This window comes from Neolamprologus brichardi, chromosome 22, assembly GCF_056152115.1.
Source record: "Neolamprologus brichardi isolate AB-2024 chromosome 22, ASM5615211v1, whole genome shotgun sequence".
In the NCBI taxonomy this organism is placed as follows: domain Eukaryota; kingdom Metazoa; phylum Chordata; class Actinopteri; order Cichliformes; family Cichlidae; genus Neolamprologus; species Neolamprologus brichardi.
Window position 1 is genome coordinate 19566579 of NC_142124.1, and position 24418 is coordinate 19590996.

Below are 24418 nucleotides of genomic sequence, written 5' to 3' on the forward strand. Positions count from 1 at the left end.
AAATGCTACTAAGGCTTTGTACTGGTGTGCAAACTATCTGCTAACTTTCTACTCATGCAGCACCTTAAATATCATGAAGCTTAACTGGTGTCATATAAATTTTCAGTTATATGCTGTCTTTATGAGCATGGACACCAACACACCACTTCAGAGAACTATATAGCCTCTCTCACCCCGGTTTCATTTAAAATAATTTTTAAAAAGTAATATTTTGAATATTTCAAACAATTTCAAATAATTTGAAATTACATCAAAGAAATTGTAATTTTTCTGGGGTTCATTCAAAAACATGAGATTTCCCTCACAGGATCATTTTAATTCTCAAACAAATATTTCTGTATTATACCTTCTTAGAGCTTTTTCTCACATTTATAATGTGCATATTATGTAATAATGCAAACTGCACTATTATAGTGCACAATATCGGTCTTACTCTTTGAAAAACCTCGTTTTATTTTTATTTTATTTTTGTTGTTTATGTAAAACGTGGCAGTGTCTCACAGTATAAGGATCTATCTAACCACTCCCAAAGACCATTCGTTGCAATGCTTGCATTGTCCACAAGGGGGCAGCAGAGTCCCTCATATTTCATGAACAGCCACCACACAGAAAGTTTCTCCATCTTCAGAAAACAGTACTGCACGATTTGTTGTATCCTATTTATTAAGGATTAGAAACACTGAAAAAGACACTCAAAACACCTATGAAAACATGAAAAAATACACATCGAATAGCAAAAGATTTGTATAAACCGCTGATAACACTAAGGCTATGAAACCTTTTATTGACAATATCGTCAGCTGTCGCTGATGTTGGCACCATGCTAAGATAGTGTTGTTCACATATAAGAGTTTATTCTGTGAGCAGAAACCTGAGCCTTGAGATGTTGGGCTTTTTTTTTTTACAGAGAGGTGTGAATATGCAGCTGCAGCAACCATGCAGTGATTTATTGGTGTTTTTTTGGTCCATCCATGTTTCAATTTCAGTGAATGTGGTCTGTGCAGGGTTGTCCCAGTTATTTCGCTTCCTAGAACAGGTTTAGGTGCCTTCCTTATCCTAAGGGTATAAAAGTGGGGAAACAGGGGGCAAAAATGGACAGGTGGATGAAAGAACTATAAATAGCTAATTAAAAAAAAGTTAGAGACACGATGGACACAGATCACTGGACAGAGTAGATCATGACAGATGTTTGTGCGTTTAAAGGGCTGGACTGAGCAAAGGCCTGGTCAGGAGAGTGGTGGCAGGGATCGGGTACTGACCGGGCAGTACTTCCCCCTGGATGGTGATGGAGGAGGCTGGGTAAGATGTGGTGATGATGGGAATGGGCGGATGTGTCCTCCATAGTACTCTCGCCCAGTCTCTGAGGTCTCAGCTTCCGGTTCCTGAGACCGACCTCTGGGCCTGCGTAGCTGAGGGGGAGTGGGAGAGCAGGTGGGCATGCACCGGAAATGAGAGGGAGAGTGGTGGGAAGACATACGGCAGATAGGGGAAGAATAACACCCGGGAGCTGAGTGGCGACTTGGTGATGGATGGCGACCGAGTGAGCGGTGCCGGCCAGGTGAAGAGTGCCTCCCTCTCAGCGGTTCCTTGGTCTGTTTGGGGGATTTGGGTGACTTAGGCACCTTGGATGTCTTAGGTGTATTGGGTGATCTGGGAATGGGATGAGTGGTGGGGTAAGAACTGGATGAGTGAGAGGTGAGGCCTTGGCTGGGAGAGGCAGAGTCTCCATTGTTGGCAACCTTGTAGAGGAAGACATCATACTCAAGGGGCGGGTTGTTCTCTGGGTGAAGCTTGGCCTCTTTGGGGAGAAGCACTTCCAGGCCAATAGTCACTCCATCCTGATGTTGAAATATGGTAAGTGGAGAAGATTGCAACAATGCAAAACATGAAATCAAATTACATTGACAAGCACAGGGGTGACACTGGGGCCCTGGGATAGCTGAAAGCTACAGTATTGATTTTTAGCTTCTGGTGTAATTAGCTTTTGGGGGGAAATGATGAGAAATACCAAATGTATTTCTCATCATTTCTCATCAGTTGCCAGATTTACATGTCTGGCAACTACAGAGCAACATTCAATTAATATTCACTCTCAAATTCCTGTGGTTCTTGTTCCCGATAACTCCTGAATAAGATCAGTGTCTGTTTGCTGAAGAAGGGTGTAAGAGGCAGTAGCTCCAAAGAGTTACAGACTAGCTAGCTAAGCAGCGAGCTGAGAGACGCTTTGAGCTTCATGGAGTTAAGGGAAACTGCACAGTTAGGTAATAATTTCCATTAGACACATAATAGAAATAGAATGATTATAGCCAGTTAAACTGTAATAAAATTTGGGACTAAGTGGCTATAAATGTTGAGAATTTAGTTTAAACTGTTTGAATATCAATATTATTTTTCATAATGATGACATATATACTCACTGGCCACTTTATACAGGTACACTGCAGCTCAGTGCATTTATGCATGAAGACAAGGTGTGCTGAGTTTCAAACAGAGCATCAGAATGGGGATGAACAGAAGTTGAAGTGACTTTGAATGTGGCATTGATTGTTGGTGGCAGATGAACTGGTCTGACTCTTTTACAAACTGATGATTTGCTGGGATTTTCACATACAACCATCCTTGTTGATGTTCTCGGATGTTGGAGGAGAATTGCGAGACCGCTTTGAACTTACATGAAGATAAAAGTAATTCAAATAACCACCAATTATCTCTGAATGCACAGCACTTTATGTTAAAGCTTGAAGCAGGTGGGTCAGCAGAAGACCACACTGGGTGCCACTCCTGTCACCTAAGAACAGATACTGAAGCTACAATTCCCAAGAGCTCACCATTATTGGACAACAGAAGATTAGAACAGCGTTGTCTGGTCTGATGAGTCTTTCTGCTGCGACATTCAGATTAGAGGGTCAAAATTTTGTGTAATCAACATGAAAGCATGACTCTATCCTGTCTTGGATCAATAGCTGAGGCTGGTGGTGGTGCTGTAACAGTGTGGGACATTTACTTTTGGTTGCTGACCATGTCCATCCTCGTTATCCTGAAGTGTAACACACCATGTCACAAAGCTCAATCATCTCTAACTGGTTTCTTGAACATGACATGAGTTCTCAAATAGTTGCCACAGTCACCAGATCTGAATACAACAGAGCACCTTAGGGATGCTGTCATTTCAATATGGACCAAAATCTCTGAGAAATGTTTCAGCACCTCGTTGAATCTATACGACGAAGAATTAAAGCGGGGGCTCCAACCTGGCACTAGCAAGGTGTACCTAAAAAACTGTCAGGTGAGTGTATATGATACTTAAAAACACTGCTGTCAGTCAGAAGAGGTGTTTAGTGTAGATGAATAAAAAATAACTATGGCGAATTACATTCTCATCGGTGTAAGTACAGAGTGAAGGTTGGAATTTGGGGGGTATTCAAACAGGAACATGTGTACTTCTTAATACATGGAAAGTACAGATACATCAAAAATAAAAAAAATAATAAAAAAAAGAAAACTCAGAAATCCTGTTTCCTTGCCAGTCTGGTTAAAAAGCCTGCGTTAAATTTCTTCTTATTGAACAAAACATGTTTCATTTGAACCTTTTATTGCGGTTTCTATTCATTTGAGGGAGCTGTCCATGGTTCTGAATGGGCAGTCACCATTGTGTGTGCGGACGGTGCAATCTGTGAGGAGCCTACTGTAGCACAAAAGCAGGGTCAGCCGAGCATTCAGTTATTATTAGCGGGAGAGCAGCTGAGCAGTAGTTAGCTTCATCATAGGCAGACATGCAGAGAAAGAAAGAAAGAAAAAGAATGAAAGAGCTGGACAGAGAGATACAGTCTGGAGGAAAGCTCACAACAACACACGGGGACAAGCTGGGTAAATTAAAAAGATTTATTCCAACAACCGTGAACTGCAATCCTCCATGTATACCAAAAAAAGTACAAAAGAATAGCAAGGTACATTAAAGCATTATAAATCACACTGAAAATCAAGACACAGCGTGTGTAATATATCTATTGTATATAGTATATCAACTCCGAGCAGTTACTTTGACCTCATGTAATCTAGACATATCCACTTATTAGCAAACATTAATATTTCGCAAATACAGATCCACTTAATTTCCACGTACTTCTTTTTATTTTATTTTTTGTTGCAAATATTATGTTTTCAGACACTTTTCATTGATAACAACAATGCATGCGGGCAGAGAGCGACAATAAGGCGGGGCAAGCAGAGGTAAGGGGAAGGAGGGGCTGGGGAAATGTGAGAAAAGACAGCAAAGGATTTCATTGGCCAAAGACCAAGGCAGGGCATCAGCAGAAAGGAAAGTCAGTCAATAGTTGGTCCAAGCCAGAGGTTTTAGTCCAGCATAAGGGGCGGATATGAAAGGAAGGAGGAGGCGGCACCACTATGTGATCAGTGTTGGCATGGTAGCCTTGTAAACAAGACTATTGTGCTTTTCAAGTTGTATCTTTAATTCATGTTGTGCTTACTTTTTACATTAGGTCTCATCAGACTGCTAGGAATGCACAGTATGCACTTCGCATGGTGTAAACGATGTTAGCCTCGGCGCTTTGTCGTTTTTGTGTGTGTGTGTGAGTGTGTGTGCACACTTTAACAGAAGGTGAAGCTTTATACCAGGTTGTTCTGGAGCATGTTTACCTCGGCTTTTTCCTCCGTGTTGTTAGGAGTGAGGCCGTGGTCGTGGACGGCGGAGGCCGGGCGGTTGTTCTCGTGCTTCGGGGAGTGAGAGTTGAGGATGTTCATAGACCCCTCCTCCTTGGGCTGCGGGGACTTGGCTTGGTTCTCCTGCTTCTGCGGCTCATCCTGCAGAGAAAGTTGGTTACGCTTCACAGATGCTTCATATGCAGAGAAAACACGAAATTTTAATGACGAGGTACAAAACTATTCTGGGAAATACAACAACACTTCCATGGTGCCAGTCTTACAACTTACAACTCAAAGCTTTATCCATCTCACATCTGCACCTACAGGCACCTAAAAATCCCCAATTAACCTTACGCACATGTATTTGGACTGTGGGAGGACAATCCAGCATGCAAGGTGAGAACAAAGGCCTCGGGAAACTTCCAAACCAGACTTTTTTTTGCTGTAAGAGGAAATCTTTACACCAGTGTGCTGCTGATATGCAAGACATGCACAGAGAGACTTACCAGAATGTAGTAAATGTGTTTTTTCTAACTTAAATAATCAAGTAATTAGTGGAACCTTAAAAATCTACAAGTTCTTTTTATTTTGGGGGGAATTTGGTGAAACATTTGAACAATTTTGGAGGATTTGCTTTTAAAAAAGTTATGTCAAATGGTTCCACACAACTCTTTCAGGTAGCTCCCAAGAAACTGTTTAAGTTTATCTGAGTCATTTGCTTGTGAAATACTCATCTTATGTAAATACATTTTTTTGAGTGCACAGTATTTTGTTGAAAAATCACAAACACACTCAAGTACATTTTTTAAAAAACTATTTTGGTCAGTAAATCAAGCTAAACAGAATTCTTGTAAAATAATAATAGTGAGATTTCCTTTTTAAATTACTCTTTTTACTCTCTTAGCTGTGCAGATATGCATCTTTTACTGCTTGGGAATATAGATATGTGTACACTTTTGCCCCTGGCGAAGGTAAAGTTATTTTGAGATCTAATAATCATCCTCAGGGGGGTCTATTTTGTGTGAGATTGCACCTTTAATTACAGAACTGAACTTTTACTGTACTGTTGTTTGCAAGAGTGTGCAATCACTTGCTCAGGCAGTCATTTAACAGGGAAAAACTGCTTAGTGTGTGTTGGGGAAAGATCTAATATAGTGGCGCATCGCTGTGCATTACGATTTTGCAGAGACAACTTAATCTGAACTGGCAGAAATACACTGCCAGACTAGGAGAGACAGACATCGCAGAGTAACTGGCCTAACTGAACTTAAAGATGATATTTATAACTGGTTAAAACAAAAAACACACAAGAAACCCTTCCAGAAAACCCTTCCCCTGTTGCTTGCTCGAGATAATCATTCTTGAAAGTCACGGAAAAACCACCACCAGACCTTCACATCCAGGCCTTTATCTAATCAGCTAATCATACCGCAGCATAAAAAAAAAACAACCTGTTGGACCTATGACATTTAAAAAAAATTGCAATACAGGACATGTACCTGCAGGGGCTTTTTAACCCCCGACCTGACATTTAGAGGATCCGGAAGATACCGAAAAGTAGCTATAATCACTGCACTGAAATGCCAGCACCGCTCTCAGAGCAGCAGCTTATTAAAAAAAAAATCCTAATTTGATCACTTCAGGTAGTTCAGCTAAGTGTCGCTAATGGACTGAGAATCAGTGCATGATTTGGATTTTAGTTTCTGCAGATCAAATGTGAAGTCAGTCCCAGAGACTTGTTTTTGTAAGAATGCAAATCTATTGTGTTTCATGTCCGTGTGTCAGGCTCGTAATTGTTCAAGCTATCCATTGATTGGCTTTTCACCAACATCTGAAGGTCAAAGTCACATCAGGCGGTAAGTAGGGCACAATCGATCAGTTTCACTGGCTACTGTTGTACGCAATTCGCCGAACGCCCTTTCACATCAAAACAGGTTCCGAAAATTTAAAGTTGTGCTGTTGCTGTTGATCTCCTACACCCCCTATGCCGTTTAAGTTATTCTCCTATTATATCCGTCTTTATTCACAAGAATCCACACTGAATTTTAAGTATGAATTTACTCATGCATCAGTAACCTTCTCTATTGCCTTAGTAACCCAGCAGGCAATTGATGGATGTAAACAGGGGAACAAACACATCTTCCTGCAAACACAACACCCCCACAACACACACGCACACACGCACACACACACAGACAAAAGAATTGTGGACAGAAATGAATGCATTACTGCATGCTACAGAAAGCACAACCTGTGGAAGGGTACTGGGGAGAAAAGAGGAAACCTGCTGCAGGGGGACCCAAAATGGCTGTTTGAGCTGCATGGAGAGCAAGCAGCTGAGACAAAATGGTGGCTCAATTTCCTCAGCGAGCTTCTCAGGAAGCTGCAGAGGCGCAGGTAGGAGAGGCAGCAAATGTATGAACTCACTGTTTCTCCACACAGCGATGAGTACATATCACCTCTGAACAACTGGCTGCAGGACGCCTGGCAGGGGGTGATTAATCATTACACCTACATGGAATTCAGCTGATACGAGATCAGGTGCGGGAAGAGGTCGTGGAAGTGACAGCTTGCAGCGTATAAAGTGCAAAAGATTTACAGTACTGTGCAAAAGTCTTGAGCCGCATCTCTTTTCTTGATATTTTGCTGAGATAATGAGAAATAGATGTGGCGATTTATTAAAATGTGCAAGTATTCATGCATATAAGGCAAAAAAAGGAGTTTGCCTTATATGCTTTCTTGTAATTTCTTTAAGTAATCTTCAGAAATAGTTCTCTAGGTTTCTTGAAGGACATTCAAAGCTTTTCTTTGGAAGAGAGTTATTTAGGGAGGCCAATCCATGACTGATAGTTCTTCACTGTGTGTTTGTCTATTTCAGGCATTTACTGCATTGGAAGTGTGGTCATTGTCATGGTAAAAAAAAATGAAGCTGTTGCCGATCTAATGCTTTCCAGATGGTTTTGCATGATGAATTCTGTGTTTGGAATTTCATCAGTTTTGACAACAATTCCAACACCACTGGCTGAAATTAATATGCAACCCCTGACGGAGCCTCCACCATGATTTACAGATGGCTGTAGACATTGTTGTACCTCTCTCCTGACCTACTCTGTACATACTGATGAAGGTTTGAACCCCCCCAAAAAATGCAATTGATCCAACATGATGGGTTTTGTGACATGCTGCTAGTAACAAAGTGCTCATACAGATACAATTTAAAACTGGTTCTTTGCTAATTGTCTATGTGTTGAATCAGGTGTCTCTTTTTTACACTTGAATGCCTCTGAAAATGGTCAGATCCAAGGACTGGACTGAAAATGGGTGAAAACGCAGCCAAATGGAAAAACTCTGAATGACCCTCACAAAGCCTGAGGAACTATTGTTCAAGAAAACTTTAAAACACATAGGAATGTCTGGCTACTTGAAACAAAATATAAAGGAGTAATGGGTGACTTGAGATTTTTGCACAATACTGTAAGTTTCTAGCAGTTGCACAGTCGGGGACTTTAAAGCAAAGCCAGGGAGGAAGACTAATGTAGGTAATGTGGGCATCTCCTTTGTGCTTACCTGGAGCTGATTATAAGAATTTCTGGGTTTATAGTCCCAGGTAAAGCTGGCTGTTGATGGCCTCTGAGGGGAATCAGGGGTCAGGGTAAAAAACATTAAACACAGACATACGCTACATTTTTATCTATGTCTTGATGTAACAGGACAACATTATGGTGCGTTTTGGTGTGCCTGCAAACTTCAGATGGCAGTGCAGCAGAAACATACAGTAGACTGAATCATCAAGCGAAGCTGGCAGGGAGACAACACAGGAGAGAACACAATGAGGTGGGAAGGGGGGAAAATATATAGAAAAATGAAATAAAAACTAAGAAAAAGGGGGGAAAGGGACGGGACCAAACATGAGGAGAGCTGGGCATACCTGACAGATAATGTTGTCATAGTACGCCAGGTTGTGAGTATGAGCTTGGGGAGCGGGCGGAGGGGTGTCACACAGTTTCCTTACGTTTGGCTGTGAGCCGTCAGCTGTTGTGGAAACTGAGAGGCCGTCCGTCTGTGGCTCGCTGCTCTGTGGGCGGTACTTACTGCAGGATGGCAGAGAGAGAGATTTGTGTGGTAAATATTTGGAGCAATATGGTTGTTTTTTGCATTCATATCTTTAAGAGCTGCATTTTTTTCTCCACTACATATACCAGCTCGCACAAAACACATGTCACTTCTGCGAAAACCAAATAATTTATAGACTTCCTTTCATATTTGCTCTGCTTTGACTGCCATGTGCTTGTAATAAGGTTGTCACCTCGCTTTGCACCGACCAAACTCTGAGTCACAGCTCTCTTTTCAAAAATATTTTCTCACTTCCCGGTCATACGCACACACCTGCGTTTGCGAAGGCGCTTGTTCTCGTTCTTGAGGTGGTGCAGCCTCTTGGCAAAGAATACGATGATCATAAAAAGCAGCAGGAGGACCACGGAGGACACGCCCACCACCACGCACAGCACCTGGAACTCGGTGACGGCCCAGTCGCAACGCGCACCTTTGTTCCACACGTAGTCCTGCACATTGCACCTGGATTAAGAAGGAATATAAAGAGACCATATTGATTTATTATTATTAACTTTCTGTCTTTCTTTCCATCCTCAAAATAAAAAAGTCAAATGCCCAAGAAGGTGTGTGCCTGTGTGCCAGAATTATGCCTACAATGTGTAAGTGTAAACTTGTACTCAGAGCTGTTGACATGCTGTCCTGAGGTCTTTCCAGCAAAGCAGGGATTTGGCCTGCAGCCTAGCCCCTTAATGAGATCAAAGGATCAGAACACGTGTGTGTGTGTGTGTGTGTGTGTGTGTGTGTGTGTGTGTGTGTGTGTGTGTGTGTGTGTGTGTGTGTGTGTGTGTGTGTGTGTGTGTGTCTGTGTGTTTTCCATATTCCTGATCTTTTTCTGTCAAACTACTTACAACTTTTTCACTGCTGTTTGAGCATATGTAAGTGTGTGTGTCCATATGCGTGTGTGTGTGCATATTACTCAGCAGGTATGATAAGATAAGCAACAGTTTGCCTCCAGGCTTACAGAGAGGCTGCAGGAGAGGGCAGATGGTGCCATCAAGGCGTGAATGAATGCGTGTGCATTTGCATGAGCAGTGTGCGAGCGCGCGAGTTTGTGTGACCTCGGTGTATTGTCATCTTTCTCGTACTTTCTATTTGTGCATGCTGTGTGTCTCTGTCAGCTGCCATCAGCCTAACAACACACACACCCTCTTTTACGCCCTGCCTCCAAAACCCAAAACTGAGATTATCTCTTGGGGACCCTGCTGTGATCTTGACAAACCCTTGTGACACATCAGGCCAGCCTTCTGTTTCCGTGTTTGTGCGTGTGTGTGTGTCTGTGTTTCCAGTGTTCATGCTACATATTTTCAATTGTGTGGGAGAACAAGCATATTGGAAATTATCCCAAGAAGACAAATTAAAAAGGGGAATATTTTAGCACCCAACGACCCTCTCGGGCACCCCTGCTGCCATGCACATAATGTGCACGCACAAATGCCAGTTGCTCACCAGAAAGTCACATCCTGCCTTTAAATTACTATGCATGATGGAAAAAGGAAGACTGTATGATCCTGTGTTTGCATAGCTCTCACCTGCAGAAGGCTCCCATTCCTGGCACTACGGTGCACACCCCTTGATTGAAGCAGAAATTGGGTTTGACGTCACACTGAGATACACACACCCCGGGCCCAGACTGCACAAAGCCCAGCCTGCAGCCACCCTCCCCCATGGCACCTCCTAAGCCTAGCCCCTCATCCTGGTCTTGCCCTGACGTGGGAGGAGCTGGTAAGGGTGGCCTGCTGTCCACGTTAGGCTTGACCTTGTCGGGAACAGCAGGAGAACCAGCTAGGAGCGGATTCTCATCCTCCATTTCTGCTGGAGGTGACGGGGAGGGTTCGGGTTCTGGGGTTGTATCGACTGCCGAGGGGTCGTCATCATTGGGGGATAGATAGTCGTAAAAATCAGAAAGGGTCCATGATGTAGGGTCGCCTGCCTTCTGCTTTTGGGGCTTGGGGGCTTTCGCCCATCCCAGAGCAGCATCGGAGGGCACGACGTCGGGGGCAGGACTGTGAAACTCCACGGTGATCACGTCATCGGATAAGGGGTTCCCGGGCTGATCTGGACCCGCACCTCCTGCGGTTAGCTCCTCCGCCACAGGTGGGTCCTCCTCTACAAAATCCAAGTGGACGCGCTTATGTGAGTGGTGGTGTTTGGTGGAGCTGAGTGGGAGTTTGGCACCAAACACAAGGCCTGCTCCAATCAGATGGTCTCTCTCTGCTGAGTCATCACTTAGCACCATCCTGGTGTTCAAGGCCTCCTTGTTGACAGATGAATGGTTGCGATGATGGTGGTGTTTGCCAATTGAATGCCTCCCTGTCAATCACACACAACAAGGATTAAGAGCTCAACTTTTGACTTTTAACTCTGGAAACTGTGAAGCATGCAGTTCATGCTTTCCATTAAAATCTGTAGCCTCTAGACCCAAGCCATGGCAGCAGACAAAGAAGACAAGCCAAAGCAATTCAGAAAACTGAATTGCTTTGGCTTTTATTTGCTGTGGTCTTACTCTTCACAAAAAGTACACACAAAGGTTTTTATATATAGATTTAACCAGTCCGAAGGTGCTGAGTCTAGTTTTGTATGATAAAGACTGAGGCCCAAGGATAAAGTGTGAATGGCTTTGGTAGATCCACTGCAGTCTCCACCACAGCCTTGTGCAGAGGTGCTTTAGAGTTGTATTAGCCTGGTTTTCTAAGAGAATTCACCATCTCCCTGACTATTAACTCCTCTGAGCTTTAAAACATTATTCAATTATAAACCAAAAAATACAAAATCTATTCAGTGTGAGTGAAAGTGTTACTAAAACTTGGCTCCACTTTCCCTTTGAAAAGCCAACTGATTACTTGTCAAAGAAATGTCAACAAGAGCTGAAGACTGCATGGTGATGTAGGATTAGCGCCTGAGTCATGTGCTCTAGTGAGGATTAGATTAGGGGTTAGAGTTGTAGGTTAGAAGCCGCCTGGCTGGAAACTTCTCTTGCTTTTAGCAATCTACAGAGAAAGACGCACACTCATAGGCAGAAAGGTGAAGATATCACCAGAAAAGTCTTAAAACCTTCCACCAGGCAGCAGACTGCTAATTGGCCCATCACTGCATGCTCATTCTCGGCAGCCACGCATAATTAAAACCCACAGAACTCTCTTTTAAATTCAAGCGGAGACACGTATTTCCAAAAGAATTTGGTAACACTGCAAAAAAAAATGCACTTGATATCTTGACAAATTTCCACTTGGTGAAATGGTGCAGCTATAAAACGCAGAGTCTCTGTGATTTATGCCAGCGTGACCATCATATTGCATCTTGCATATAATTTAAGCAAGATAAGGAAATAACAGGATACTATCAGTTTCAGCCTCCTATTTTTGGGCATCTAGGAATAATAAGTGGGTAAAAAGGAAGGTAGGTGTAGTAATAGCTCAGAGGTTAGGAAAGCAGGCTTTTAGTTTGAAGATTAGAGGCCAGCTGCTGGGATCTCCTCCTGCCTGTGAGATTCTGTTTGGGGTTGGGGGGGTTTTGTACATGATGTCTGACTAGACTAAGGTTATTACACAAAAAATTAATTTAGACATTACAAGATGAATTTGTTTTATTCCATAAACGTTGGAGTGATTTTTAGAGTGCAGTATGACTGTGTGTGTGACTCCTGTGGAGTCCGCTTCAGAGTTGTCTTTCTAAAACACAGTGAAACTATGGGGTGGGCACAGGATGTGTGGGAGGTGGGTTGCAGGCTACCCAGCACTTCTTCTTCTTTCTAAGTGATTCCCTGGCTCCTGCTAAGAAATTAGAAACAGCACGGTGCTATTTTTCCATTGGCTGAAAAAATGTCCCTTTTTGATTGGGTGAGGAGCACACATGCCTGAGTGAGCTCAGCTACTCCCTGTCTGGCATATGATGCTGTGTTCATACATTTAGATTTTCTTTCTTGCCAGGACTCAAATGATACCCCTCCCACACTGAAGACACTTGGGCCAAATTTTAAGGATATCTGTTTAAACTGAAACATTTTTAAAGCATTATTTATACTAAATTGTAACATTCTCAGCTTGGCATTCATTTGGGCACAGGGAGAGAAATCAAGCCTGACATCCAAAGGCAAAAATTCCCCAAATGTGAAATTTACAAATTAGCACATAACAAGGAGGCGCTGCTGATTGCTGAAGTAAACACACCTGACCAAGAACTGTTTGAGCACTTAAAAAAAACACAACATATCGTTTTTACACATATGTTTTACTGCAATTAAACAAACGAGATACCGTAATTTGTTCATTTATGAACTCTGGAGGTAATGGAAAGTGTATTTTTTCTGCAGCTGGAACACAACAGGTGAGCTGATGTTTATCATTTTTGTTCTGAGTTAAACTAAAAGCTTTATCTTTTAAGTTTTAAACAGACATAAAAGAGCACTAAACAAATCCTGAATTAAAGCATATCAGAGGATTGTGCAACAGCATTAATGATGTAGAAGTATAACTTTTACAGAATAAAAAAAAAAAAACACTTTTCTGGATGCAAAGCAAAAAAACTTTTTAAGTGGTTTTCCTGACTGGTGATCCTGTATATAAAGTTTTTATGTGTTGGACACTACTAAAGTTAATGTGGTTCAAAGTATTTCTTCCTTTAAAGAAAGAAAGAAAGAAAGAAAGAAAGAAAGAACTGGCTGCAGTGTTCCCACAGTTCACTACATTTTAAGAAGCCACTTCTTCACACTTTTCCACTGGCTCGTACATCTGCAAATGGCCAAACTTGGCTGGGCTGGACAGCTTCTCTCCCACCAGCACCCTGAGATCAACGTGTCCAATGAGATCCCTGCTTTCAGTGTCTGGCACTTCATTCAGGACTAATACAAAAACCATCTGAACGTGCCTCGAGTCACGGAGACTAGCGGTGGCTGAGGAACCATGAGATTCACCTCACACACACATACACACACACACACACAGTGCAGTTGCCATGGTGAGATGTAAAGAGGTGCCAGGTTGAAAGGAGGAATGGAGCGAGGGAGTTGCAGTGGAAACAGAGAATCTAGTGTTGGTGCTCTCTCTTGTTTTTCGATCAATCAGCCAGCCAGTCACTCTGCGTTTTATGCCAGCTTCATCTCTGGGAAAACTCAGGTGGCAAGGATTGCAATGCCTCACACTTTGGAGGAGAGACAGGCTCCACCGGCTAAATCTGATTACAATGAATTCTGCTTTCATTTAAAGGTTCAGTCTGCCGATTTGTTCTCTGTTGAGATGCGGATGCTGCGTATCCTGTTAGCAGCTGGCAGTCTTTGTGGAGATTACAAGAGCAAAAGGGCACAGGAAGAGATTACAAGGGCAAGATGATCAAATTGAATGCACGAGCCCCGCTTGCTTAGCAGTCTTAGAAACAGTGCGATTTGTGCCTTTAGCTGCCGCTCGGCTCTTAACCTCTGGCATCACACAGAGCATGTCACCATGGTAACAAGTTTTACCTGAGGTCACTGTGATTGGTTGGAGTGCAGACTCCCAGCGGCCTTACCATCAGGGCACAGTGGGAAGGAACCCTGCATACAAGTACATTGTAACCACCTTTGACCACCAATATAAACCTAAAAGATGCTGACTACAGCTATTATTTTCACAGTCAGCAGTCAGGTAAAGGTACCTACTGAGCAAAACTGCAACATCCAAATTTAAGAATGTATTAATACTTGAGCCTTATTGATTTATTTTACAATCAAACATTCATTAATGATGAAAAGCTGCAGCCTCCGCCCATTGATCCGTGGGCATTCAAGATTTTTTTTCCTCCTCCCCATCTCTGCAAAGGAAAGAAAATCAAGGAGATGCTGATGATCTGATGTATTCTAACATATCATGAGCTTTCTGGGGCTACGGGGCAGATGGACCTCACATCATGCATTGGATACACAGAAGCACACACATAGTCACATGGAGGAACGATGGGGTTCTGGATTCAGTCCACATTGTTTTACAGGCATGGCCAACAAGAGAAATCTATTCCCGCAGGAGTGTTTGTGTGTGTGAGGATTGACTAGCTTTGAGCTCAAAATGATTAGCCAATTAATCAATCAGCTGACTGCAAGAATAATCTCCAGTTTATATTTGATAATTTATTAAAATCAAGCAAAAGTGACAGATTTTTTGGGGTGTGACTTTGTATCTTATGATGGTAACTCACCACCACCACATCCCCGTTAGACAAAAATACCTTGACTAAAGGCAGCACTGAACTTGTGAACATTTTATAGACTAAATAAATAAAAACCAACGAAGTCAAATTACCCAGTAATGAAAAAAAAACCGTATATTATAAAAACATTAGTCTGCTGAAGCAAACCTCTCTGCGTGAGTAAAAGAACGTATTAAATTTGAGCTGAAAATGAAGTTATGACAGCAGGTGCTGCATGTTAAGGGACTCTGCAGGAATACTAAAGCAGTAGTGAATCACTTTCCTTGTTTCTTCGTTTTATGTGATGAGCAGGTTACTGTTTAGTGAAAAGCAAAATATCTAAAAGATTTCCATCTCCCCAGGAAGCCAGTGAAATAAGAATCCCCTGTAGGCCCCTGGTACTCTTAATTAAACAAATATCCCCTGGCAAGTGGTCTGCGGGCTTTAAACATGGGAGACAGGATGCCAGGCATATATTTACCGGTCAATATGACATAGAGTTAACGCCTCGCTACCCACTGAGGGCGCGAGACAAGGCTGCATGGGGGGGAAATACAGCTGATGCGCGTGCTCGTGTGAACCCCAACGACCCTCTGCGTGCACAACCCACCCTGTTGCTGGGCAGCAGTAGCGCTCATTTTTTATATTTCCAGGATTTTTCACATTTCCACCACTCGGGGGGGAGCACGCGGGCGCGTGTCTATGCCACACAGATACACAGACAGACACACAGAGCAGGAACCGTCTGTGTCAGATTTGTGTTCCCACAATCCCAGGGGATGGACAGTAAACGAGAAGGAGGAGAGGGGAGCGGGGTTGGCCTGTCCAGTCGTCTCGCCCCCCACCCCTCCTTCTCCTCAGTGTCTGGAGGAATTCAGTCCTTTCAGCACCATGAATGGGCCTCCTGTAGCCCGGCCATGGTGCACCTAATCCCGCCTTTGTCTGGGGAACGCACCGGCACGGCGGGTCGCAGCTGCAGTGCTGAACTGTGAAATGTGTCTGTCGCTGTGATCGTCCACAGACATCTCATTATTTTTCATTTAAAAAAATGTAGTAGTAGATCTTACATCTTTGAATTAACATAATTACAGGCAGGGGGAGGTTCTCCCCCCGCCTTTCACACGCTTAATGAACCTGATACTGGCTGAACCCTGCCCACAGCCACTGGTTCAAGTGTCACTAGTGATCATTACATATAGCAGCCAATAGGATGAGAGACAGAAAATATAAGGTTTATCTGCAGAATGTAGTGATTGGTTGGACTGAGAATCCAATTTTGTTCGTGCTATAAAAATTTGGACAGATGGGCATTTCTAATGGCGAATGGCCAAACTAATCAATGCATTAAAAATGTGTCCTCACAAAACAGAATTACCAAGCAAAGGCTTAATAATCATAATGGACAATGCCAACAGTGCCCACATTTTAAATGGCATCTATATTTCCATGGCGTATGCACGGACAATTGGATTTGTCATTCTTTCTAATCTATGGCAAAGCAAGTGTGATTTGGATTCACGCACGTGCGCGTGCTTCCTTACTGAAATAATTACAGGCAACACGCACGCACAGGGTGGGACACGGTAGATCCGCGGACTTACCGTGAGCAGACACAGGGAGGATGACCATTGAGATGGTCAGGAGCACCTGCCAGGTCCCCAAACGGCTGTCAGCGCGCGCCATAACGTGGGCTTATTCCCTTGGATACAGTGATGCAAACTCTGGTCCTCGTTTCGCCGGTCAGACCGTGGACTGTACAATAATCCTCACAGCAGAACCTCCAAACTTCAGAGCTTGTCCGTTTTCGCCATGTCGCCTTTATCCTTCCAAACGCCTGATCTCTCTCTCAGCTGCAGTGTGTGTGCGCGCGTGCGTGTGTGTGTCAACTGTTTAACGGCTAGGGTTCGGTTCCATTGTCCCGGGCGGGTGCCCTCTTCTCCACAGCTTTTGCGCGCGTGCCACTCCGTCGACAGCTGAAGCGTCACCGCGAGGAGTTGTAGTAGTAAAATGCGCGCGACCAGCGAAGGGTCTGCAGACTAGATTCTAATGAGACTGGGTCGTCGAACTGATACGCCTTTTCCCAGCTTTTGGTTACACCGGCGAAGAACGCGCGCGCACAGTGCGCCTCGGTGTCAGAGTGCCAGGCCGCACGCGCACAGACAATCACTCGAGCAAATGCTCCCGGTGTCCAGTCTCAGCTTGCTGTCGCTTGTGCAGAATGGGGGTGAGTGGGGGATTTAAACAGCGTCTGCTGTCACTGGAAGTCAATATGCTCCAGTTTACGCCACAGCTAATGTGTGTGAGAGCTTAGGTCCAAGAGTCTCTCTCTCTCTCTCTCTCTCTCCCTCTCTCTCCCCCCCCCCCCCCCCCCTCTCTCTCTCCCTCTCTCTCTCTCTCCGTGTGGTTTTTATATGTCACCGGGTTATTTGGGCACATAATGCCTTTGGCCAACAGACAGAGGAGAGAGGTTTGTTCTTCTTTAAGAGTGTGCGTTTAGATAATCCTCTTAGTCTTATATTGAGATATAGACTCCAGACAATAGCAGCTGCTGGTGAAAAGCCCCCCCAAAACACACACACACACACACACACACACACACACACACACACACACACACTCTCTCTCTCTCTCTCTCTCTCTCTCTCTCTCTCTGACCAAACCAACACACCCCCTTTGGATCTCCTAAAGTATGATTTTCATAATCCCTCCCCAATTGTATCGCTTTCCCCCTCTATCTTCCTAAATCAGTTGCTTCCTAAAACAGTGTAATCACTGCTCTGTCACATGAATCCCTTCTCCCATCTCTGTGTCTGCACTACAGTCACCTCACGAAATGGCCTGTGGAGGGCAGAGTATCTGCTCTACTCCTAAATGGGATTATGTCAAATACATTATGAAATAATTAGGACCAAATGCTCTGTTCCTAGTGAACAAATTACACTTTTCCACATTACTCATTAAATCAGGAGTGAATCGATCCCAGCCAACACTGTGCGCTCCCTCCTGCTGTTCACTATCAATTACCCTAAAAAACACTAAAATCTAAAGAGTCCAAACACAATCAGTCTACACTCCTGACAACAGAAAAGTGGGGGATTTTTTGTTTATTTATTTTCATTTATTTATTTATTTTTTATGTGAGATGGTGCTAGCAGGGTGGAGGGACAGCCACACAAGAGGATGACAGAGAAAGAGAGAGACATGAGGATTCAGGGGCTGGACAGAGATGTGTGTGCATAGAAAAGGGGTGAACCTTTGGTGGTGGAAATCGAGAAACAGAAAAATGTTCACAGATGCACTGCCAAACAGAGCAGAACAAAATTGCTTCCGCACCCAACTACTGCCCCTGCAAACAGACACACACACACACACACACATATAGATAGATAGATAGATAGATAGATAGATAGATAGATAGATAGATAGATAGATAGATAGATAGATAGATAGATAGATAGATAGATAGATAGATAGATAGATAGATAGATAGATAGATAGATAGATCAAAATAAATGTACACAAGCACATGCATGTCATCTTTCAATTCATTTGACTGTCTGGATATTTGCAGGGAGAGCTGTTTGGGGACCAAAAGGAAAGGAGTGTATTACTGTGCAGGGTGAACAGATGGATCTTACTGAGAAACAGAATGGAAGAATAACACACCTTAGTCGACGCCAAGCTCTGTGCGTGCATGTTGCGTTCGCTCCACGTTGCTTTTTCCATCCTGTTCCTGGGCTGAACAGTGAGGGGTGAACAGGATGTCCAAAACACCCTCCAAGTGCATATTCTGCGTGTCACTGTAGATGCTGCAACAACCAGTCTACACAGGGCGAAGACGAGACTGCTTTTTGAATTGCATCCACACCCATAAAGCCTTGGGCTTGGTAAGTAACAGTGTGTGGTCCTTTCAGTGAAGCAGTGTTTTTGTCCTATTGTAGCCTAGAAACTCATCTATTCAGAAAAACTGGAGCCTTCATTATATTACCAACACCTTTGTGATCTGGCTCAAAGAAGTTTCACAAAGAAGAGGTTTTATTTTAAATGACATAATAAATTTGCTAAAACTGTTGGTACCGACAAGAGCATAATGAAAGAATCTGGTGTGCCTCTCCAAAGTCAGCCTCAGGCATGCATTTATCTACACCACACCAGGTGTGGTCAGTTTAGCCCAGGCAACACCTGGAGACTCTTGCACTGCCACTGCAAAGAGAATAGGGGTTTCAGAGGGGTGTAACATCCATAATCTATTAAATTGTATCATGAAATGAAGAAAGCCCTAACTTTTCCCACATTTTCAATGTGTATTGACCTTGACACGGACAGCCAGCTAAGTCATTCAATGCGAAATCAGTAAAATCTGACAGTTCCCACCTGAACTTTGCACATGTTGTGCATTTGTATAAGGCTCACTTGTTTTATTGTACAAAAATCAGCTGACTCTGCAGGGGCTAGGAAGGAGGGACTCACTTGTTTTGCTTGGAACATCCCAGCTCTGTAACTTGAATCCACTAATAACAATACAGAGATACAGAAACGTGTCTCATTAATACCACCGAATGGGCAGTGAAGGCTGCCCAGCGACACCCTTTAATTGGGTGGCTTTCTTGCTGAGCTGGAGTCCTGGACTTTACATTTTGGCTTACTTTTCATTTTTTATTTCTCCTACCTTGAGAAACAGCTTATGCCAAATCAAATCACGTCGCATACCCAGGAACTCATTAGCGCCCCTCCTTTTGCTCCAACAAATTGCTCTTCTGATGCATCGTGCTGAGCGTAAGGGGAATAGGAACATGAGGTGAACAAGCTACACATTTTACAGCTCAGTATGCAAAGCTTATAATTTGTAGCCCAGCATAACCGTCACAGTGTGATGAATATTGTTTGAAGGGATAAGAGATAATAAAGGGTAACAACAGGCGTAGTAAATAAAAAAGCATTCACTGACCTGGTTTCTGTGCATAATGATTGTCTTTAAACGACTTCTTAAACAATGTTGTCAAGAATTTATTAGAGATGAGTTTGAATAATATTGGAAAAATGATTTCTATCATGGCATAAACAGTGTATAACCTCTATAACCTTATAGATTTATCAAGATCTATAAAAATATACATACAAACCACTTCTGATGCTCATACTTAGCAACACAGGCCTCTTTCCCGCTGATGCAGTGCAGGTGCCAGTTCTGCCCTGTTGTCCTTTTAGAAGCGGCCCTGATTTCAGGAGGCCAAACATCACACAGCTTTATGTTGGGGAAGCTGGAGTAATGTCAGTAATAAAATAATTCATGCAGACAGATTCTGAGAGCATCTGTGAGTCATTGGTGAAATTCTTGCAGTACTGTACCTCCGCCCTTCAAGATTTCCAGCCTTTGACCCAGCACTTTGAATACACAGCATTTTTTTTTTTTAATGAACTCTTTTTATGCTTTCAAATGCCAGGAATTTATACAGGAAAGGAGAAAATGTTAACTCAAACATCACATGAATTTGAACCATATTCCTAGAAGGAGAAAAAACAGAGATTTGCAGGATGCCTGGGGCTGTGTCACCATGTATGTGGTCTACCATATATTTTTAAACATTGTGTATGTTGGTTGGATTATTAACAGATGACTTTTTTAGGAAGCTTTCATGCTGTGTCGAAAATTCATAAAAGACCCAATAGGTGCATGCATGACACACAGCCGCCTTGCCATTTTGAACTGGATAGATGATTGGACATAATTGTAGTCAGCATCTTTTTGTTTATGAAACTATTTGATACTGTTACGGAATAAATATATATTCTTAGTGCTTATTTTCTGATTATGTTGTTTTATGTATTTTAATAATAAAGGCATATTAATAAAATACAGGAAACCAGTACAGGGAGAAGTTGTTTTTATCAAAACTATGTGTGACGTGTAAAGGACCAAAATAACACCTATATGATACACATTTTTGGTTTCTAATGCTAGAGATTTGCAATTGGCTTTGGGCTGTGCATGTCTATCTCTTCCGGAAGATGATTTAATAAAATAATTATAAATATTTTGACTAACTGAGTCGTGTTCTCTCTATTTAGTAAAATAATTCAAAGAACAAAATTTAATAATACATAAAGTATTTGTTCGCTTTAGTGTAAATGTTTATGATTTTGAAAGTATGTGGTTCTATGCATTATATGGGTTACATATGAAACTGATGTACAAGGTCATCCTGAGGCTTTTAATTTGGAAGATTTGGTTATACAACATTGCAGTGTTGTTGCTCTTCACTTTAGTCATCTTGATTTTAGTAGCTTGCTATTTGTGTTGATGTGGCCTGTTTGGGGTCATTGGTGGAGTTCATTTGTTCCCTATTATTGGAATTTTTGTCCTGTATATTTTATATTTTATATATTTTATATTTTATATTTTATATTTAAAAAAAGGCATGAGAAAGATTTGAAAGCTTTTTGTTAACACAATCTTTTTGAAACTTTGCTCCTGGTTTCTAGTTTAAAGGGATAACACAGGTGTAACCTAAAATGAAATTAGGACACCTGATATGTCACATGTTTACAGACTAATGAGCAGTAAGCAAACTACAACTGTCACTAGTTCATGACCAAAGCTATCTACCAAGCAGCTGAAACATTTCTCAGAATAATGCAGTCAATTCAGCTGAGAGTTCAGTCACTTACGTCACTATTGTTACTGACATGAAGCTATTCTGTGCGTGGATAATAGCCTGCTGCCACAGTCTTAAATCTTTAAATGGTTTGTTTTTACTGCCTTGTGGGAATGCAAGTCTGAATTTATTATTATCTTTTGGTTGTTTTTATGTTGTCATTTTTGGACAGTTATAGCTCTTACTTTGGAGGCATGACTGTGGAAGTAGCATGTGAGACAGTTCCAACGTTTGAAGCTGTGGCCGTAACAGCAATAACCTCACTGGTCTTCCTTGGTTACTGCGTGGTGACCGAAGGCATGAAGAGTGAGTCTACATCTGTACACATTTTTAACCATTTAGTTTAGTTTTTGTTTTTTCTCATTGACCCTCGTATGGGGTCAAAGGGCAGCCTCTGCCAATACCTTGCTGATCAGTTGTTATTTTCTTACTTTATAGAGTGATGACCTGATGCAGGTGTTAAACTGTAGTTTTCTTTCACGTCTGCCTGAAAGGCCCTGTGATTTGCTTGTTATAAAATCTCCCCATGTAATCATTTTATCATATTAGACATTTGAGTGAACATTTATTTAATTCACATAATCCCTCACTGGTGACTTTAGTATGTAGACCTCGTCAACTAATCGCCCAATGGCAGCAGCTCAGTGCATTTAGGCATGCAGACATGGTCAAGATGATCTCCTGAAGTTCAAACTGAGCATCAGAATGAGGAAGAAACTGAACTGAGTATTTCAGAAACTGCTGATCTGCTGGGATTGGGCTGATACGAAGGCCATGGTCGCTCAAATAACCACTTGTTGCATACCATGCTATACCATGCTATGCAGAAGAGCAACTCTGAATGTGCAACATGTTGCACCTTGACGCAGATGAGCTACAGCAGTAGAAAACCACACTGGGTGCTGCTGCTGTCAGCTAAAAACAGGAAACTGAGGCTATTCAATTTGGTTTATAATGCATTATAAACACACAGAAAATAGAATTTAAAATGAATTCACTTTTTTTTAAAAAATTGTCATGAAATTGTTAATAAAAATCTATGACAAGGAAATCTAAAGTCTTAAATTCACCACTGATCTGAGCCTCTGACATTTTTTACTGGGTCTTGACTCAATCAATCAATCAATCAATCAATCAATTGACTTGAAATGATGAACATACTCGTTGCCACAGGACAAAAATCGTGCCAGCTAACATTAAGAACATTGCTTAAAGAAAAAGGAGACCATGAGAATATAGAATTTCTATCTCTTGCTACTTTGTAAAAAAACATTTAGTCTGTGTGGGTTCTCTCCAGGTACTCCAGCTTCCTCCCACATTGCAAAGACCTACAGTTAGTGGGGTTAAGTTAACTGGTGATTCTAAATTGCCCATAGGTGTGAATGGTTGTCTGTCTCTCTGTGTTAGCCCTGCAACAGACTGGCAACCTGTCCAGGGTGTACCCTGCCTCTCGCCCTAAGACAGCGGGTATAGGCTCCAGACCCCCTGCGACCCTGAATAGGATAAGTGGAAGAGGATGGATATATCCTTTATTTAACCAGAAGCCTCACTGAGATTACAAATTCATTTTTCCAAGAGAGACCTGGCAGCAGAAATTACAAGTATACCACATAACAATATAAAAAGTAAACAAACAAATACACCTGACATATATTACAAATTACAAGGCAAGTGAAAGCAAACATCCGACTCCTACGCGCTAACAAAACATCGCAAGAGAAACAGCAAAAGCAGTTTCACTGATCGAGAGAATTATTTTCTCAAAATGCAAAGAGAGAAAAAAGGTCGTAGCCACTGCAGTGTTGTTAGAGAACTCCTATAGGCTTCATCATTTCTACCATGCAGATGCCTTTAATTGGAGAGGACGTGTGCACTTTCTTTTGATACACATGAACACAGAACAGCCATCACTGACTCTCAAATCTCTGCCAGCATTACAGGACTGTAGAATTCAGGTGATCAGGTTAAATTAATACACACATAATTTCATCCAGCTTTTTCGTAATTATCAATCATATAAAAACATGTAACATATTTACCTAAGGGTTCCTGAAAAGGGTATGCACTCACTGGACACTTTAATAGGCACACCTTGCTAATGCCTGGGTTGGATCCGCTTTCACCTTCAGAACTGCTTAAATTCTTCATGGCAGATTCAACAAGGTGCTGGAAACATTCCTCACGGATTTTGGTTCATGTTTATATGACAACATCACACAGTTGCTGCAGATTTGTTTGCTGCACATCCATAATGTGAGTCTCCTGTTCCACCACATCCACAAGGTGCTCTGTTAGACTGAAATCTGGTGCTTGTGGAGGCCGGTTGAGTGAACTGAACTGATTCTAGAAACCAGCTGAATTAAACTTTGTGATATGCCCCTTTATCATATGTAGCTTCAGTTTCCTGTTCTTGTCTGGCAGGAGTGGAACCTGGTGTGGTCTTCTGCTGCTGTAGCCCCTCTGCCTCAAGATTCAACATGTGTATTCAGTGACGTTCTTCTGTATAACTTTGTTGTAGTGAGTAATTTGAGTTGCATCCTTCCTGTAAGCTTGAATCAGTCTGGCCATTTTCTTCATTATTACCTCATTATTCAAAGCAGATGAGGCGTTTCCACCCAGAGAACTGCCACTCAATGGAAGTTTTTTTTTTTTTAACCATTTTTTGTTAACTCTAGAGATGGCTGTGTGGGAAGACTACGCCCCCAAATTCACTTTAAACTTCAGCAGATCCTCTTGACGATTAGGTGTTTGCGTTAACAAGCCATACACATAATGAAAATGATTTCAAAGCTCAAATCACAGGCTGGAATTTAATTTGAAATGATATTCTGGCA

The 24418-nt window shown here is 42.3% G+C and overlaps 1 protein-coding gene across 2 annotated transcripts; it reads right to left on the reverse strand.

Moving 5' to 3' along the window:
• Window positions 1-723: 723 nt before the first annotated feature.
• On the reverse strand, window positions 724-17248 carry cspg5b (chondroitin sulfate proteoglycan 5b). Of its 2 annotated transcripts, none has more exons than XM_087835209.1 (6): window positions 16530-17248; window positions 10305-11085; window positions 9049-9237; window positions 8591-8753; window positions 4657-4821; window positions 724-1838 (listed from the first exon to the last, which is right to left on the reverse strand). In XM_087835209.1, exons 1-6 carry the CDS (start codon window positions 16609-16611, stop codon window positions 1227-1229), a joined length of 1992 nt encoding a protein of 663 aa, XP_087691335.1. In that variant the 5' UTR covers window positions 16612-17248; the 3' UTR covers window positions 724-1226. The 2 variants fall into 2 exon arrangements, with proteins under 2 accessions (XP_087691335.1, XP_087691336.1); XM_087835210.1 differs by having other exon boundaries at window positions 725-1838; window positions 8675-8753.
• Window positions 17249-24418: the final 7170 nt, after the last annotated feature.

Bases quoted from the DNA above. Each gene is read 5' to 3' on its own strand.
- cspg5b (XM_087835209.1), bottom strand. From the start codon at position 16,611: ATGGCGCGCGCTGACAGCCGTTTGGGGACCTGGCAGGTGCTCCTGACC. The intron at 11,086-16,529 runs GTAAGTCCGCGG...TGTGATTGACAG, and splicing joins CCTCCCTGTGTCTGCTCACG to GGAGGCATTCAATTGGCAAA. The intron at 1,839-4,656 runs GTAAACATGCTC...TTTCAACATCAG, and splicing joins ACACGGAGGAAAAAGCCGAG to GATGGAGTGACTATTGGCCT.